The sequence below is a fragment of the Pituophis catenifer genome, unplaced genomic scaffold (genome assembly GCF_029215685.1).
Source record: "Pituophis catenifer annectens isolate HBS135680 unplaced genomic scaffold, rPitCat1.0.hap2 SCAF_1, whole genome shotgun sequence".
NCBI lineage: Eukaryota > Metazoa > Chordata > Lepidosauria > Squamata > Colubridae > Pituophis > Pituophis catenifer.
This window is the reverse complement of record NW_027256881.1, coordinates 45,389,428-45,410,025: the sequence shown is the minus strand read 5'-3', so window position 1 is coordinate 45,410,025 and position 20,598 is coordinate 45,389,428. Positions and strand designations below refer to the sequence as shown.

The window sequence follows — 20,598 nt, the reverse complement described above, 5'->3', positions numbered from 1 at the left end:
CTATAAAGGGAATTTAAACAGAGATTTTGGATGTAATTAAATCAGTCTTAGGCTCGACTGATCCTGTGTTGTCTATATTTTGCCACCCGGTGAGTTTTAAAAATTTAGAGGATTGCAAAAGCAAGGCGTTGGCAGGCTGATATATTTTGTGAGAGGAGGTTGTGCAGAACAGCAATAATAATGCAGGAAGACAAGACACTGAAATTCTAAGCATTTTTGGAGTCCAACTTTGAAGTCAATTTGGTTCAGGAATACTTGCCCACAGCTTTGCTACATAGCAAGTGTATAAAGTCTGTAAACTTTTTACAGGAAAAAAAAATAGCGGCAATGCCACATAGGACCATTGCTATCCTTTCTATTCCTATTCTCCATTAATTCAGCTGTGCCCTACAAGGGAAAATGTAATATCACAAAGATCAACAACAGATTATTTTTAATGCACTGACAATGGCAACTTGCAGGATCAGGTTTGAGAGCAGACTTTTCCCCCTGCTGTCCTGTGTCTTGGAATAAGGCTTATTTAACTTCATTGTAAGGATATGAGTATATTCTACAAGTTATTTGGAGTTCCTAAGTATGACATGTTGATATTTGAGGTTTGTTCATCACAGGCTTGAAGACACTGGAGCCAAGCAGTTTTCCCCTCTCCCGATTAGTATGCATATTTTTTGCAACACAGCTATAAGTAAAAAATGTTTGTTAACTCCCATAGAAGCAGCCATCACTAATGTCCCACATTTCACAATTCTGTCTTCAGAACATTCATTACCTAAATAACTAAATAAATAAATATGACTGGGTTTGGTTTCCTGTCCCAAAGGTGCTTTTTCCAAAAGGCAAGTGGACTTTCTTGGTTTTTGCTTTGAAAACATTGTGCTTCTCATCCAAGAAACGTCTTCAGGTCTTGGTTAAGAAGCAAAACATTCTCAAAAACAAAAACCAAGAAAGTTCAGGTGACTTTTACAAAAAGCACCTTTGGGACAATGATGACCTGGATGATTGAGAATATCCATAGACATTTTGTTTACTGCTTTTCTATCTTTTGTCTATGTTCTGATGCTATTAATGCTTTCACCAATGCTATTACAAAAATACCACAAATTCCATCTACTCAGGGAAAAAGGGAAAAGCCTTGTAACACGGAATGCCTACAGCTTCAAACAAAAGGATTGATTGAGAATACTTGTTGATAAATCACCATAATGAGAAAAATTTCAGCATAATGGTGAAAAATGATGAAAAAGTCAGAAAAGAGAATTGATTTCAGATTGTTTCAATGGATCTTTAAGTATGATTGGTCAACCCCATGTATATACGAGAGATTACTCATTAACCCATTGTAAGTATTGACCCCATTGGGAGCAATATAGTGTGTTTTCATGACTTACAGGATATTTATAGTGGTAAAAATTTATAATGGTAAAAAGATGCTTACTTGGACAAATTATATTTTGAAATTTTCTTGGAGGTGTTCAGATAAAATACTTGGTTTTTGTTTAAATTGCAGGCTTAGTTTTTAAAATGATACAACTTAGAATCATTTTTAAAAGCCCTTTGTGTCTTTGGAATATATGTATTTGTATCTACAATTATAATGTGCAATATTAAAAACACACTTCTTGCTTTAAATTTCATTTACAGCGCTGTCCTGATTTTCCAGAGAACATCCAGTTTAACCGCACAGAAGGTGATGTTCTACTCCTACAGTACTTCACTGTAAGGACTTGAAAGAGCATTTTGCTGTGAACTTCCTGGCTGATTTTGTTTTCTTGTTTTGACTGAGTGGAGATTTTGGCATGAAACCACATAGGATGTTATTTTTATATTAACAAAGGAGTGTCATGGGATGTTGCAGATGCAACACACACACATACAGGTATTAGTTTAGAACAGGTGCTTTTGGGCAAATAATTTATGTCCTTTGATGCATCAAAAACAAAGGCATTTTTCCATCCGTGGATAGTAGATTGTTTTTGTCCATTTGAGAACAAGGAACAAACTTTGAGGTCCATCTTCAGGAAAAGATTAAAATGTCAATGTAGGATAGCAAGCATACAGAATGAGGCCCAAAAATATCATCTTTAGTATTGTCATAAGTCAACAATCCATTTACTGTGCAGTGAAGATGCAAGCCTGAAACAAGTTTGAGCTTTTGCACTTGCCTTGTAATCTGATTGTTGATGTCCTTTTGTTAATATGGAAGGGAGCATGCATGATGCCATGAATTATTGCATGTGGTATCAAGTGGACAGGAATTATAAACACTGTACACAGATCAGATGGCTTTGGTATTGAAAAGTTCTGATTCTCCAAACTGACGTTCTAAAATGTTCCATATCACATATATATCAAGATTGCAATAAGAAAGTACCAAAAAAATTTATGTGTGTGTGTGTGTGTGTGTGCGTGCGTGCGTGTGTGTGTGTACACCATAGCATGGGTTTTATACAACCATGGATAAGAAAGATGACAGTCAGATGAAACCTTTGCTTTCATCTAGAAATATCATGTACTGATTATTTGGAACAACAAAACAGTCAAGACAGATGCACACATGCAATATTGGTTCCTTTTGGCTTTTGAGAACTAAATTTAAAGACAGCTGGAGTGCTCTGTCGGTTGAGTGTACATGACCTCGTGATCCTACAACAAGTTCTTGCTTTTTCTCCAAGCTTTTTGCTACAAGGACTACATCGTGATAGTTTGCATGAATGTCAGTGGGAATTGTAGGACTTGTGCTGGCATATTAAGGAAAACTTTACAATATTGCTCTCCTGTCAGATTAACTGCTAATAGCATTTCTCTCCCTATCGTGTGGTTCAAATGCTTTTTTTGGACCATGCAAATTATGACTTGCAGTTTGTAAATGCTAATCTTTGCCCAACAATTAGGAACTGAAAAGATGACAGGGGAACCTGAAAAATTATAAATGGATATAATGCACAATATTTAGGCTGCAATCTGAAATATGTTTAGCAAAGGTTAAAACATTAAATTCTTTCGTCTGCAAAAACAGGCACAGGAGTGAGCCCTAACTATGGAATCAAGGCTATATTTCCTTAGGGCAATCCTTCAGTGCTGAAGAAAGTCTAGTAATGAAATGTAATGATGTCTATGGTCGCTCAATCCACGAAAACTTACTTACACCGGATCTTGCTAAACTTTAGCGCTAAATCACACTTCAAATATTTAGATACTTGGTCATTATTAATTATACTTATTTAAATACTTGTGGAAAAGTGTTACTTAACTGGAAATACAGCTTTCAGTGTGCATAGTAGATCAGTGGATGCAAGAGCAACTTTAAGTCTCATGAGTGAAAATGTCATTAGTAACTTCAAGAATGGCCTGCCTCCATCTTTTATTCAAACGTGCCAATATAATCAGGTGATATTCTGTATGTTTTGCATTGAGATTTCTAATGTTCACAGCAGGGCTTTCATGTTATGTTGATTCCCACTGTATTTCTGTAATGCACAGTTGGTTTGTGAGCAGAACATCTATATCTCCACAGAGGTAGGATGCTTTCTCTCTGTTAGAAGGCCTCCCAAAGTGCTTATTATTACTGCAGTTTCCACAAAACAGAGTCTCTCTGGGTGCTGCTGTTTTCAGGTTTCCCACTCTGCAATCTTCCCCAATTCCTGATGTCCTCATGTTGCACTGAGGCTACAACTTGTAGGATTTCCAGAAGCATACACAACTGCCTGGAGGTTGTCATCCAAACACATTTGGGGGAGGAATGCTAAATTGAGGGACACCCATTCAGTGCTGTATTTCCCTGCTTTGAAGTCTCTAACTTTGTGCCACAGTGGCTAACATGTACTCAATGGAAACCCATTAGGGAAGGCAGCTTTCAGAGGTTACAAGGATAGTGACCAGGCACCAACATTCAAAGTAAGAATAAGCATTTTGAAGGAAGGAAGCCTCAGTGGGATGCCTCCAAGCATTCAATGCAAGTTGTATAAGTCGCATTATCATTAGTACCGTTTCTTTGATCTGTGGATATTTCCCCCCCACCCCAAATTTTGTGGTGATGATTTATTCAAGCTAAGTAGAAACCAAGCTTCCTGCAATAAGATATTTTAACATTTAGCCTTAAGAGCCTTTCTGTAAGTGATAGAACTGAAACTGTGATGCTGTTGTGGACTCCCTTTATAATGTTTTGTACAGTGCAGATCACTACAGTGTTGCCTCAAGATATAACGCACTTTGATTAGATTTCTTAAAATCTAATAAGAATAACTTGTCAGTAATTATATAGATTTTTCCACATACTGCCTTCGCACTAGTTTTGCTGTAGCCTTTCCCCCTTTCCCCAAAGGGAAACCCTAGATCACCTCATCATGGACACTTTCAAAGATCGGGGCCTTGTCTTGGTATGTTGATCAAAGCCTCTCCCCCGACCCCATCCTTCCATTATCTCTTGACCAAGTGGGCGTCTCTCTCTGCTGCTGTAATTGTCTTTTTCCACATGACTCCTGAATGTTGTACAAAATGATTTGATATGAGGGATCCCACCATATTATTGTAACTGGATTTGGGATGTCCCGTGTTGGGAGGATTTTTTAAAAAGTGAAATTTCAAAGGGCAATGATCCCTTCCCTCACCACCACCTTGGTATAATTCCTACTTAACTTTAAAATGAGCATTTTTTTAAAGAAAAAAAGATTAACCCTTTGAATAATAGGTAGTATGTTTCAATAATCTTGTATCAGGATGAACTGCTCTATGAAGTAATATGACTTTTCATAATATATGTGTTATATTGTTGTATCTTCATATGCTCTGTATTTTTTTCCCCTTGGCTGGAAACAGGTCAAACTCTTCCATTGCCACCACTGCATGGAGACTTGACGAATAAACTGTAATGCAGTTGTTCTGGCACTTTACAAATGTATGTCACTTGTTTTCATTTTTTTTCCAGAATCCTCTCTCTTTTGATGATTTGCATTTGTCACTTTGTCTTTTCAAGCATGAATAAAGCAAAATAAATAGAAACTATTTTTGTGGTCAGCCAAGACGCTGCCAATAGAGAGAAATCTATATCTTCTGTTTGGAATGTTCTGATGAAATTGCCATCACCAACATTAATACTCCCTTACTGACATTTTTAAACAAGCACAAAGAATATTTGTAAAAACAAAATTTAATTTTATTTATTATAGTAATAAACTATTTTATACATTACCATGCCTTTCCTCAGCAGTGTGTGCTTTCCTGTCTGGATAAATGACTGCATTTTTAATGTTTCTCTCCAAAGGCTGAGTGGATGAGCTTGAAAACAATTGTGTGCCATTGCCTTTGAGGTTTGCTTTCTGTTTAAGAAAGACACTTCTTATGATGCCAACAGTGATTGCTCAGCAGGCCAGGCAGGGCTGAGAGGTTTAGAAGTCCCCTGTCCAGATTCACAATAGGCAGAGTTCAAGGCCCTCTGAATTTAGGTTTGATTACAGTGCTCTTACATGAAGTGCAGTCTTATCTGACTCTGAGCACATCAATTGATTATGTAAAGATTTGAGGGAATGACTTTTCCCAGAAACCTTAGGAGAAATAGAAAATTGGTCATCTCCTATATGAAAAAATGTGAAATACATAGAGAAATGAAATGTATGAAAAGGGTTACAGGAACTGGGCATGGCTAGTCCAGTGAAGAGAAGGACCAGGGGAGACATGATAGCAGTGTTCCAATATTTGAGGGGCTGCCAGAGAGAGGAAGGGGTCAAGCTATTTTCAAGGCATCTGAAGGCCAGATAAGGAATAATGGATAGAAACTGATCAAGGAGAGATTCAACCTAGAAATAAGGAGAAATTTTCTGACAGTGACAACAATCTACCTATGGAACAGCTTACTTTCTGAAGTTGTGGGAGCTTCATCACTGGAGTCTTTCAGGAAGAGCTTGGACTACCATTTGTCAAAAATGGTGTAGGGTCTCCTGCTTGGGCGGGCGGGTTGGACTACATGATCTACAAGGTCCCTTCCAAATCTGTTAATCTGTAATAATATGTATGAGCAATGCTGTCCTCATTAACGTTACTGAAAGTTTTACTAAAACCAACATCAAAGGGGGGGCTACAAAATAATATAATTGAGGAAGGTTAAAGTAGGTCAGCATAATTAGTTAATTGCAAACTGAAATGGTAACCACTTAGCCATATTTATTTATAAAATGGCATCACAGTTTATGTTGAGGTATCATTTAGAAATCACACAAGTTTAATTAGGTGATGCAGAGTACTTTAGGGAATCATTATGCAGCTGTCCATCACAAAGCTGCTAATTGCACTACTTACATGATACTACCAAAATAAGACATTATTATACTATATGGACTTTTATTCAGAAAATAACAAATGCATTTTATAGATCTTTGACAATTAGAGCTGAGATATTTGAAAGGAAGGAAGCCATTCATTTATATAAGGAAAATTATCCTTGAAATTTGTGAAATTCAGACAATGAGGAACCAAGAAGAAGCAGACAGCTTCAGAGGGATATTTATAAAAGAAGGTAAGTCCAATCCCATGGTTTAACTTTTTTAAACATAATTTTTATTAAAAGTCTTAAAATCAATAATAACAGAAATTAAAACAGAACAGAGAAAAGAAAAAAAGAGAAATAACAGAAAAAGCTAAAAGCAGAAGAAAATAGGAAAAAAGAAATAAAAATATAAAAATACAAAGAAATAGCTTCTTTACAGCAGTAATATACAATTATTAATTTACTTATTACTCTATGGTTACAACATATCTCTCTTCGTTCTATAATCTACCCTGTCTAATCATCCTAGCCATAATCTAGTTCTTATTTATTTTTACACACAAAATAATATATAAGGGGATTTCAATCATCAATAAATATACATATTATCCTTTCTCTAATATTAAAGTTTGGTTGTCAAAAATCAGTTTTGTCCATCTCAGCAACTTCTATCAATTTCACTACCCAATCGTTCATGCTGCATCTTCCTATCTTTGTGCATATAGTAATCTTACTAGAGTAATCTTCATGGTTTTTCTAACTGTTTAAGCTATCAAACCTAAAATGGTTCTGGATTTAATTTAATATTAATCTTTAAAATCCCCTGTAAAATGTTTGCTTTTTAAGCTTTTTTTGCATGCCCACCAAGCTTATTATGGCTTAAAATTCTTCTGGAAAAAAGTGTCCAGGAAAGCTGGGAAATTCTATAAAATTGGACACAGAAGATGCAGCCACAAACAATTTCTCTTAGGAAAGAAAAAAAAATGGAAAAGATCTACAGAGGCCAGAGCTCTCTAAAACAACAAAGAGAAACTTGTATCAGAAATGGAAACAGGAAACATACAAGAAATGTAAAAGAAGAATACAAGGTAGTCTCCAGAAACGAGGAACTTTGCCACTCTCCTGCCTCCAAAATACTAAAACTCAGAATAAGTGGATGCTTCAAGAAAGTAATGTCAGTAATATCAAAATAACACAAAACAGTACATTAAAACAAATATGGAAGCCAATGGAAATGTAAGTCCATTTGCAAAGAGAAAGTGGTGAAATGATAATGTGGGAGGCTGAGAAGACAGAACTTCTTAACTCTTTTTTAAATGCTCTTTTTAAAATTTTCTTAGGAGGGAAATGGAGATTAGCCATTGGTTATGCCCCAAGGGAAAGGATAAATGTATATAACTATGCATTTTATTTTATCTTCTTCTTACTTCTTCTTTTACAGCTTTGGTGTCAAAGAATTTTATTTTATACATTTAAATATATATTTTTGCGTGAAAGGAAAGATTCATAAAGATCTCCCTTCCCTTCCCTCCCCTGGCACACAAAGATTAAGACCTTTTCTCTAAATCTTTTTGAATCTTTTTACTTACAACTCAAGTATAAGTTTCCTGTTATTGCACACTTATAAAATCCCCTTTAATTCCATTATAGAAAATTATTAATAAAAATGTTGAGCAACAGAGGACCCGGACAAAGCCTTCTTACCCTCCACTTGATACTTCTGTCCGAGCTGAAGTAGAGCCATCAATGAATCTCTTACTATGGTCATTCAGTCAAATCTGAATCCAACTGGCCCATATTTTATTATTTAATGAAGAAAATAATCATGAGGCACACTGATTTGCTGAGGTCTAGATATACTATGTCTGCAGATTCTTCTGACCTTCTAAACTAGTAAGCCTTTCAAAGAAAGAGGTGCAGTTAATCTGGCATGATTTGCTGTGACAAACCCACTTTGGCTTTTGTTAATTATGACACATCTATCCAACTGCTCACAACATGCTGTTTGAAGAGTTTGTCCAGTACAGTCAACCTGAAATGCCTGTGAGCCCTCTTTATTCACCTTTTTGAAAATAATGTTGACAGTTGCTCTCCTCCGGTCTTCTGGGGTCTCACCAGTCCCCCACTTCTCGAAGATTACTGAAAGCAGTTCTGGTATCTGCTTTATTAATTCCATCAGGATCCTAGGTTGAAATTCATCTGGCCCTAGAGACTTGAATTTGCTTGAATCAGCTACATTATCCCTTCCCTTCTCTTTACCTATTCTAAATGGCAGTTCCTTCTTCCTTCTTGCATAAGGAGCAGCTAGGATTTTTATTTTCTTCTGAGGCAAGACAGACCAAAAATAGAGTTAAATTCATTATCGGCATCAGCATCATTTTCTCCTTGCAACAAAATCTACATTCTCTTTGCCTTTCCTTTTGATCCCAATTTACTCCAAGGACCCTTTGTTGTTTTTGGATTCTCCTGCAAAACTAGGCCTACTATGAGATTTACTTTTCCTACATTTTATAATGTTCTTTTGTTATGCTCCCCTCATTTTATTTCCCCAGCATGTTCTTTTTTCTCTTTGGTATGTTAGAGAGCTCTGCATGTTTTCGTGCTGGCTTTAGAAATCTTCTACTTTTCTGTCTTGTAGAAATCCTTTTTCTTTACACTCTCAGTCTCTCCCATATTTCCTGGATATCCATTCTTTCCCCAAATCCAATGTAAAGGTCAGTTCCTTTCATCGCCTCCTGCCCTGGATATTGTGAAGGCCATAATTATGAGTTTTATTTCCCAATACCACTCTGTTATTTTTTCAATAATTTCCTCTCTCTTGCTAAGGACATGTCCAGGATAACATAACTTCTTGTTCTTTCTTCCCATCTTCTGACAAATGAAGTTGTCATCAGAATTTTCTGGTTTTCTGATTCTTGGCATAGTTAGATACCCAGCAGATGTCAGAATAATTTAAATCTTCCATTATCACAATTGCATGCCTCTTTGAAAAACTAGTCATCTAGATTTTAGAAAGGTCTCATCTGTATCTTCCAATTGTCTTCTATAATGATCTCAAATGCAAATGCTTTTGTTTTTCTTTCCTTTTATTTTTACCCAAACACCTGCCACACTTTAAACCCAACCATTTTCACAAGTTGACAAACAACACATATAAACAAGCCAGTGCTGCAAATTATACAACACCCCTAGAATTATATAATAACACTTGGCCAACCCACCATTCATGTTGTCATACTTGTATCATGCACAATCTATTCTGTCATGACCTCAAATATATTTACTCAGGTCTTGAAAATGGCTAGGAAATGATGCCATATGCTGCTGGAGGAAATTAAGAAACAGAAGGACTAAAGAAAAACTAATGTTTGACTAAACGCCAAATTTTGACATGAGTGAAAATTAATACTGCCCATTGATTTTTCTTAGTGGGAAATTGTAGACTATCCCCTCCTTAACTTCTCTCCCAGAAAAGACAAGGGGCAAATTGTGGCAACACCAGTAGCAATGTGGAAACAGTAAAATGCTTTGATGAACAGAAGATCCCAGTTATTGGCAAAACATATTTTGTGCTGACGCTTGCATTAAAAATGACTGGAAGAATACTCTACCACAATGTGCAAAATCTCACTTTGCTCTCTGAAGCTTTGAACAGGAATGATGGAATTATGGATACTTAGAGCATTTCTGTCAGCATGTTGGCTTGAGGATGGGATTAGGCATTCCCAGTTTATACTGTATAGTGCTGCCCCCACCAGACCCTTAAGCAGAGTGAAGTAGCTGACTTACACATCTAGATTTACACCAGCAAAATGTAGAGAAGTTTTATTTAATGTTATATTTTTGCTATGAAGAAAGAGAGAATGTATTGTTGAGCTGCCTGCCTCAGGTGCCTAAATAACTTGATCAACCTTGTGGTGGGGAAAGAGGGAAGAGACGAAACATCCCAAGTGTCCTACAGATGTTTAATTTACAAATTAATTAAAATTCATGTCATAGGATTTATCCATACATCATTCTCCTAAGACATTTACGGAGAAGAGTTCTATCAATGTGTGGATTTACAAATGTAATGGACTAACACCAGCCTCCTGAAATCTAGTAGGGGCCTGCACCCAGTGCTTCAAATCCCACACAAATATGCACAGCATTTCTCCAACCTCCCAGGGCTTCTGCATCAGCCTGAAAGAAGAAAGAACAGCTGCTACTCTAAGCATCTACTCATTAAAGTTAATTTGCTTTCTAAAGCTGCACCATCATTTTCCAGTTTTGCACAAAAACCCAAAAAGAACAGGCCACTTTAATGACTGTCAGAAAAAGGCTGTGCTCACAGGTCTAAAGCTGTTCTTTTGAGCCATTTTTGAAGCACACACAGTGCCTTTCAGATCTGTAACTGGCAGATACATTAGGATGTTCATGATTGGAAGCAGCAGTCATTAATTCTGCGGTCTACAACAAGCAATCCTGTATCATACCAGTTTCATACATGCTGATAGGTATTCATTTTGCAATTTAGAAAACAAATGAAATGCTACCAATCGGGATAAAATAACAATTTCATATAACGATTTCACAGGCATGTGAATTTTATCAGAGGTCTTCTCAAGCAGAGCAATCAATCAAATCTTATTCAACAATTTTGGATTGATTATCCAGTTATTTCCTTTTGTTAGGGTGTGTGTAATAAGTATTTGTTGCTTGTGCAACGAGCAGAGCAGAAACACACAGGGAAGGAGATAAACGTACGGCTCGTGTAAGAAAAATACTTTATAGATAACAAGCAGTCTCGGTGTAAGTAAAACAGTCCAAGGTCATAAACAGTAATATCAGTCCAGTAAGTATCTTCCCTTACCAAAGCAAACAGACTTTAGTAACTCTTGGTATATAGTACCATATAACAGACGCAGTAAGCAACAGGATACAATCAGGTATCAATCCGGAAGAAGCAGGAAGAACGAATGCTTCTCTGTGCTGCTTATTTATGCACTGTAGCCATTTGCAGGGTTCAGCAAACCCTGATTACGTGGCTCAGTTGTTTCTTAAAGAAACAGATATATTGCCTGACCAACAAGTTAGGAGTAAGCTACAAGCTGAACCTAACATTCTCCCCATTGGGCAGGACAATATACACAATAGATACAGAAACAAAGATACACATCCAAATCATACATTGTACAGTGGTATCAGTTACATTTCAGATTCTTAATCCAAATCTTTCACAACAATTGGTGTGTTTAATGGCATCTTGCGCTTTGGTAAAATTATCGGCAATATTGTCCTCTGATGCGCAATATTCCAATGTAATCATGTTATCCTTAACACATTGCCGAACATTCAGATAACGTATATCAGTGTATTTAGTCCTTGTCTTTACAGCAAGATTCGTTGCCATTTTAATGGCTGCCTGGTTATCCTCATAAACCGTAATAGGATAGTCCATTTTGAATCCAATATCTTCCATCAACTGTTTATAATAAATCAGTTCAGTACAGGTAAGTGATAGACAAGAAAACTCCGCTTCCATGGTAGACAAACTGATGTGTTTCTGGCTAATTGATTTCCATCCAATCAGGCAGTTATCCAACATGATTGCTATTCCAGACGTAGATTTTCTGGCAAAACTGGCATCAGCATATGCCTTTAATATCATATTGGCATTTGGTTCTAAATACATAGCAAAATGCAATGTTCTTTTAAGATATCTAAGAACACGTTTAGCAGCCTGCCAATGCCTATCAGTAGGCTCTGAACTATATTGTGCTAGTTGATTAACACTAAAAGCTATATCAGGCCGTGTCCAGTTACTCAAATACGACAAACTGCCTATTAATGATTGATACAGTTCTTTACTGAACTGTGGACTCTGCAAACTATTCTGCTGGAATTCTTGTGTCATAGGAGTCTTGGCAGGTTTACATAATTCCATCCCATATTTTTTCAACAATTTGCAGATCTTATTAGATTGTGATATTTTAAATCCTCTAGATGTTTTCAGGATATCCAGCCCTAGATAATGCCGTATATGTCCTAGATTTCTAAGTTTAAATTTTGTTTGCAACTGACTGATAATCTCTCTGGCCTCAGCGTCAGTTCTGGTAATTATGGCAATGTCGTCTGTAAAGAGTAACAAGAATGAAACACATCCATCCTGTTCTTTTTTAAACAGACATTTATCTGCTACGCCCTCATAGAACCCAATGTTATGTAATTCCTGCACTATACATTGGTTCCACTCGTAACCTGATTGCCTTAAACCATATAGGCTTTTTTGTAGCCTCCAACACTCAGTTCTATCCTGTGTATCACAACCAGGAGGTTTCTTCATATATATTGTATGCCTCAACGGAGCATTCAAGTAAGCTGTCTCGACATCTAAATGAGTAATTGAGCATTTATTTCTAGCTGCCCAAACTAGCATTGTTCTCAAAGTGCTCGCTCGTAAACTTGGAGCAAAAACCTCATCATAGTCTCTATCTGTCTGTGAGAACCCTTGTGCAACAAGCCGAGCTTTATGGGTTACTACCCCATCTACACTTTTCTTTACCTTATAGACCCACCTACAGCCTATAAGTTTCTCATTTGGTGGTATTCTTACAACTTCATAGACACCAAGCCTCTTCAAAGAATCAATTTCTCTATCCATTGCCTCTTGCCAGGCTTTTTGCTCCTTTTCTGGATATAATTTTATATCATGATAACTGGATGGTTCGATATCTACTTGGCAAACCACTGTGGCTTTATAGCGATCTGGTGGATGCCGGTCCCTGGAAGATCATCTAGGCATAACAGGACTAACATCAGGTATATTGGGTTCATCCTCCCCTAACCCTGATTCCTGTTCCTGTTCTTCAACCTTAATAGATGGTTTATCATCCATCTCAGATGAACTATCATCAGGAATATGGTCCATCTTAACATCAATATCTGTAAAACCATAGTCTGCTTTTTCTAACCTGTCCCAGCCTTCATGTTCTAGGAATTAAGACTTTGGTTATCTCATTTCATTTATGTAATATAAAAAATAATCATCACTCAATATTGAATCTGTATCTGGGGAGGAATTGGCAAACATTCTTTGTGAATTAGATTTGATGCTTCAGCAATATGCTGTTAAGGAGATAATCTATCAAAATTCATTCTTAAATCTAGGGAATAATTTGGAAAGAAATATTGTTGCCGGAAAAATGTTAGAGACATCTAACATTTTTTATTTTTGGGTCCTCCAAATAATCTCCTAGAATTCAATTTATTTTCATTTTTTCTTTGTTCCTTCTCACTAAATTCTCCAGAGTTTTAACATGTCATGTTTAGTAAATCCCAATATAGGGAAATTACCCAGGTCACTCTCTTGGTTTATTTGCATATCCCTTTTAATTATTAAGACATCAGCTGGTTTCTTTTGTATGTCCAGTGCAACATCTTTTCCCATTGAAGGTTTTTCTTCCTTGTATTAAACTTGACAGTACAAACAGCACATACATATATTTGGTTTTTTTTTTTTTAAACCTATTTATTACTTATCTTACCTTCTCCAGAATAACTTATCAGGTCTTGGTTCATTTCCCTTCAGTTTGGAGTATAGCCAGATTTGGAGGGCATTTCAAGTGAATCACTGTAGCAAAACAAAATGGGAAGGAAGAATCTCTTGGATGCAGAGACCAACATCAATCAAGGAGGCTGGAATGAGCTTACAAGTCCCATGAATTATTGTATTGCTTTTTTTTTTGTTCCTCTGAGTCGTTCATTCTTCCTTTCCAGTAAATGCACCCTTTACACATATTTAGGTTTAAACAAAGTTTATATTTAAACCTGGTTCATTTCCCCACTCCCACAATAAATTATGACTTCAAAGAGTGACTGAGCAGAGTTTAATATAAAATATTTCAGTGCTAGCCAGCTACAAAATCCATTATCAGACTTTTTAGCTAGACTGGCTGAAATTGAAATGATAAATATGAGGACTTGCACAAACCATTTTTTGAATATTTTTCTATTTATTCGGAATCAAGTGACCTAAAGGGCAAAACAGAACAGGGAAAAAATCAGGATGTATATAAGTGAAGATACAGTGAGGGGGGAAAATGTTTTTAATGCTACTATTAGTATTTCAAGGACTTTTAAAGATTATATGCCTTTTTCCTTTGAGCTGTTTTAAGCAGATTAGTCAAACTAAGTGGATTTTAATTATCCAAGGTGAAAGTGATCTGGGAGCAAAGCCTGACACCCATCTGTAATTGAGGAAAGTTTCATGAAAGCATGAATTAATTTAATTGTACCAATATGATATAGTTGTTACAGAATGACATTTGTCATAGGCTGGTGTATTGTCTCCTCACAAAACACCATTAGGATACTACAGCTGATGGAAAGAATCTATTCTGTAGGGCTGAAAAAAGTTCTGGGCAGAAATTGGGAAGTACAATTTCCTATGCATAGTAGAGTATGAAATAGACTTTGAAACAAACATTCTGCCTTAGCCCCATTCTGTCTTGATGTAATATACATAGATCTTTCTCATCAAGAAAGATCCTAGTTCCTCAATGCACCTACCAGGACTTAGAATTATCGTAGCAAATGCTGCTCCCTACAACTCAGCTGTAGTAAGATTTAGGACTTTCTCTCCAGAACAATTTTCTAAGCTCTGCCTTCTAATTAATTTTCAGTTGGTTCCATTATTTTTGGATGAGAATTACTTCGAGAATATAGAAACATGGAAGCACAATGATGTCACACTGAGTTGCCAAACAAAAAGATTTTTGTGAGAATGAACTGCACCGCTATGGTTGATAGTACTGGAACATGACAGAAATCAGATTTAGAAGTCATGATAAAGAAACTATTGTTCATCCACTCCTATTAGCAAAAGGAGCTAAGTGGCATCAATTAACAGTGGGCATCTCATTGCTCAACCCTGAACCTTGAAGAAATGTTATTGTACATGATTGCAGTCAATTGTGAATTTTTTTTTTACTTCTAATATTCTATTTCCTATTTCTTTACCATCTATTGTGAAATTGACTATTTAAAAACAACATTCCTAATGTTCCATTACTTTGGAATATATGTTTAAATATAATATATATAAGAACAAAACATCTGTAAAACATTTTAAGGGCCCACCTATAATATTTCACTGCACTGAATGAAATGGCTTGTTCCTAAGATGGAGTTGTGAATCTATAGAACTTTCATACTTGCTCTTTTTCTGTTTTGGCAGAAGTCTCCTTCAGAAAGAGGTATGACATTGGTTATGAATGTGCGGGCTATCATTAACAGAAATATAAGCAAATCCTTTCAAAGAACTATGCCAAGGAAATATTATGGTTTATTGATGACCTATTGCCAAATTGATAAATATATCCATATTTGAATCCAAAAGGTGTATATAATGAGCCTTTACCTTTCCAACCTTGATGGTGGCACTGATTTATTCCTCTAATGTGAATAGGCCTGAATAGGCTCAATGTATTACTTCTAGGAATACCATTAATATTTTTCCTTGAAGAATGACAATGTCACTCACCTTCTTGGATATACAGTATAATTACGCTGTTATGTGAGGAAAGGAGATTCACATATAAAAAGAATAAAACCAAGTCATTTTGGACACCCAGAATCACTCTGTCTAGTAAGATGAGCAACACTTAAATTTAATAAATAAATAAATCTTCAGATCCATTATCTCTCTCTCAGAGGAAAGGGTTGTCCTGAGAGTCTGCTAGGCCAGAATATGGAACTTGGAAGGTTTGCTAATTTTGTTCCATGGAAAAAAGACTGCTTGTTTATGCTTTACAGAAGTCATTAACTTGCTTTCAAATAATCTTTAATAAATTATTATTTTTAATTAATAGCCTGTTATGTATATTTTCCCCTTCATCTTATCCTTAGTTCCAATCATATTTTGGGTTGGTTGACAATTGCAAAATCATTCATTCATACATATACTTGCAACACGAATGAACAGGTAACACATACAGTTTTTTTTAATGCAAATATATTCAATATCTTAAAAGCATTTGTAAAATTGTGACTTGACAAAGGTAACTAAATCTAAACATATTATTTCCAACATTTCTAGAACAGAAGGTGAGGTCCAATGGAATATTTTTACTGCTGGAATTTTTATCAGCACAAGATTTTTGTGGGGCAGAGAGAGGACAAGTGGTTGTGTTCTCTCTTCTAAAGTCTCCTATATCTTCAGGGTTTTTTTTTTTTTTTTTTTTTTAAGGATTGAGGAAACCACCCAACTGGTTTGGACCCAGTAAAGGAAAGCATTATTGCATGCAATTTTGGATTTCATTAAAAGGTCTTACTTCAAAGTTATTTATGGGATTCTTCTAAAAGGGGAAGACAAATGTTATAGATTGATTGCTATTGTTTTTCATCCTTATGACTAAATTACAGTAGTTTCCTAAATACACATCACTTTGTTACAAACACAATTTCCTTATAAATAGAAACTTTGGAAACAAATATATATAAAACTAGTTATATTTTAGAGAATTGATATAAAATCAAATATTACAATGTCTGGTTTTAGAAACCAGAATGTCTTTATTTTATGTTGCCTGGTTTTACTTATGGAATTCATACACGACCAGACATTGATTCTCCAGAAAAACTGAAATGTTGTTGTGTTGATGAAGAAATGAATGTTTGTGTCAAAATTCCACTATCCTTTCTTTTAAGGATAGGACTGTTAACTTTGGCGTGTGTGTGTTGCCACTCAATCCCAACATTAGAGTAACAATATAAGATTCCAACAACAGACAATGTTGCCCAGGGCCAACCTGTAAAAAACAGAAGAGAGAGAGAGTGAGAAAGAGAGTGTGAGAAAGTAGTAATGCATAAACTCCTACTGTCCTTATTTGAAACAAAAGGCAGAGCTGGTAAACATAATTAAGCTAAAACCCGTATCTACATAACACAAATCAGGTGAGGCTTCATTTAAGGCATGAAAGCCAGTTAAATGTACTATTAATTGTCCTTCAATTTTTTAAAAAATCAATACTGATTACAGCTGCCAAATATTTTTTCTAAAAGGGGCTGCTGTTAAATTATAAATCTACAAGACAAAGGAAGCTACCTGATTTTGGCTTTAAAAATCCATCATATACTCCTTCCTTTAGGTCAAATTATTCAGAATCAAGTTGGAATTGCCTCTACTTGAGATGGGCAGCATGTAAGATAGCTAGATAGCTAGCTAGCTAGGTAGGTAGGTAGGTAGGTAGATAGATACAGAGGTGGGTTTCAGCAGGTTCTAACCAGTTCTGGAGAACCGGTAGCAGAAATTTTGAGTAGTTCGGAGAACCTGTAGTAAAAATTCTGACTGGCTCCGCCCCCATCTATTCTCTGCCTCCCAAGTCCCAGCTGATGGGGAGGAAATGGGGATTTTGCAGTAACCTTCCCCTAGATTGGGGAGGGATTGGAGATTTTACAGTATCCTTCCCCTGCCATGCCACGCCCACCATGCCACGCCCACAGAACCGGTAGTAAAAAAATTTGAAACCCACCACTGGATAGATAGACAGACAGACAGACAGACAGACAGACAGACAGACAGACAGACAGACAAATAATAAGTCATTTACAGTATGTTTCCTCTGAAAACTTCATCTAGAAGGCTTCCCTGGAATGAAGCTTACTGTCACTTCAGTATCTGGGTTAAGATCATACTTCTAGATCTGAATGTCTATGGAGAGTCTCAGTTATCCAGGTCATAGTTGCCACCTTTGGTTTCTAATCTGATCTGAAATATCTAAATTGTTCCTTTAAATTTTGGATTCCCTTTTCTACTTCTGCCAATAATTCATTAAATAGTTTTAAATCCTGTAAATTGCTTTGAGACTCCTTTGGACTATAAATTATTTAATTCAATTGTTTTGATTATTTCCAATTTAATAATCTTTTTAGCAAGGCTAGAAAAGGCCAGGCAAAGATTTTGAACATTCTGAACAGTCAGTAATATATGATTTACCTCCAGACTGCTTTTAATACCAGGCAGAATGAAATCGTAGAGGACAAGCATGTGAGTGCTTTATTATTTTATAACTAATGTGCTTACAGTTAAGTAAAGGTTAAAACTATTTCAAGGCTGCCTACTTAGAAGTAGGCAATCTTTTTTTTTAATATACTAAAATCTGTCATTTGCCTGTGAGTTGAGAAAGAAAACTAAATTCAATTTAATTTAAAAGAAACTGAGGTTATGTTAATCAAATGTAGTCAATATGATTACTCTCCATTCTTCAACAATTTCTCCTCCTGACACAATCAATTTGGAGCACTTTTGGGAGAATGTCTGCAGGCTACCCCAAAGCTGTAGAAAATTGCACAAAGCCATGAGCTGTGTGCCCCTTAGCAAACATTCTGCCTTCTAAAGAATTTGAGGAAAGAAAAAAATCCCACCTATGATTTTTTTTTCTTGTTTTCACATTCTAATTATAGCCAAGATTAGGGAGGTCTTTTTTTCCCTGGCATATTAAAATATTAAATGAGAAAGATGCATGAAGGCAGTATAGATGAATCGCTGTGTACTAATTGCTGCCAATGCCTGTTTTATTCACCTTACACTTTATTCACCTATGCAAGTTTAATAGATAACAGAATTTGACTCCAGATTGAAATAATCAATTGCTAGACAAAGAATGAAGACAAATTCTAAGTTTTTATCCAGTTGCCTCCTTTCCAGCATTTTTTCCCTTCAAGGCTGTAGAAGACCCACCACATTTTAGCTAGAATTATATATAAGGCTTTTCTAAAAACTGTTGACCAAAACGTTTATCAAAAACCATTGAAGACGTTAGCAACCAAAGCAGAAAGGGAGAAACCTTTTAATGGATCTGTAAGTAAAAAAAAAATGGGAAGTAGAGAATAAGAATAAATGCTCCTCCCCGCCCCAGGAGAAATAAGAATGTTATGGTTGATTTTTAAAAATTGCTTATCAATGAACTAAAAATAGTACAAAAAGAAAGAGATGGCAAAGTTCCTTATCCTACCAAATTGTTCAGGTTATTAAAATGAAAATTTGTAAATCGCTCCAAGGACCACTGCAAAGAGGGTTATTAGTCCCTTGATGAATGTAGCAATCTATGTATGCAAAAAAGAACAGTTAAAACCACCAGTTTAGCGATTGGCAGTATCCCATCAGTTGATAGGATTGATCCATTAGGCTTATTTATGTAATTGAATTGACATGAGATCAATTCATCAGACTTGCCATCTCACAGCCTTTCTTTAGTTGTCTCTTTCATCTTCCTCTGAATGGAAAACATCATCCAAAAAAGATTAAGTGTGGAGTGACTTTGGTTTAATCAATCAGGTGACTTTTCTGACTTTGGCAATCCACTAAGACTTTAGAAGGAACTTAAGCAAAATCAACTTTAATTTTTTTTAAAAAAAAACTTTCTGGATGAAAGAGTGGGAGAGGATACAACACACACACACACAACATACACACACAAAGGATGTGGGTCTCAAACATCAGGATGATAAATGTTGTTCCACTTAGACCAATATATCATTATAGGTTTGCTTGCCCAGATCTGAAAGGACTAAATGTTTTGCATGTGGCAAAAGCACTCTTGAAATAACTGCTGCTGATGCAGGGGTCGTGCAGTCTTGTGTTCTGATTATGGAGAAAGGTACATGATGTCATACAAACATTATCAAGATATTAATGTTTTGGAGACATCGTTTAAGTTTATTAAAGATTCTTCCTTCTCCATATGTCTCCTGTTCTTCCCTCAAGGTAACACCAGAGCACTTCTACCACCTGAGATGCTAAAAATGTTTTCATTTGCAAAATCCAAACAAAGGGCTGTACCTTAACAAATTATGCTGTAGGTGGTCAGCTTAATGTGCAAATATACATGAAGGTGAGGTAGTCTCAGATTGTATTTTGCTGGGTACTTTGTCTGGATGTGTTCACTAATTGGGGTTCTACAGTAGAGACGGCAGACAGAACATATATATTTAAAAACAAATAATAAATGCAGGTTTCATAATAGACTTTTGTACTTTTTCCCCTTAAATGATACTGAAAGGTTGGTGAGCATGCTGGGAGGCTAGGCAGCAGGAAGACAAAGTGACAAAATCAGCAATATAAATAGATCTTGGAGAGGCAGAGGAAGAACAGAGAAGAACATGCTTTGTTCCCAGTCAGACAACTGTTTCATTTAGCACAATATTTTCAACTGACTGACAGAGCTCTTTAAAGTTTCAGATCAGATTTTTTCCAAGTCTACTTGGATTAAATTTGAGACATGCTTGTAAAGCAGAGTCTCATTACTGAGCTATGACAGGCATGATAATTTCACTTGGTGCAATTTCTCTTTCTTGGT

At 36.0% G+C, this 20,598-nt stretch overlaps 1 protein-coding gene across 1 annotated transcript in view; it reads right to left on the bottom strand.

Moving 5' to 3' along the window:
* Positions 1-16,846: 16,846 nt before the first annotated feature.
* The window catches only part of HHAT (hedgehog acyltransferase), a 143,752-nt gene continuing 140,000 nt past the window's right edge, over positions 16,847-20,598 (bottom strand). Inside the window, exon 11 of the mRNA XM_070948658.1 lies at positions 16,847-17,049. Coding sequence (XP_070804759.1) covers positions 16,847-17,049 — 203 coding nt within the window. The remainder of the gene's footprint in view (positions 17,050-20,598) is intronic.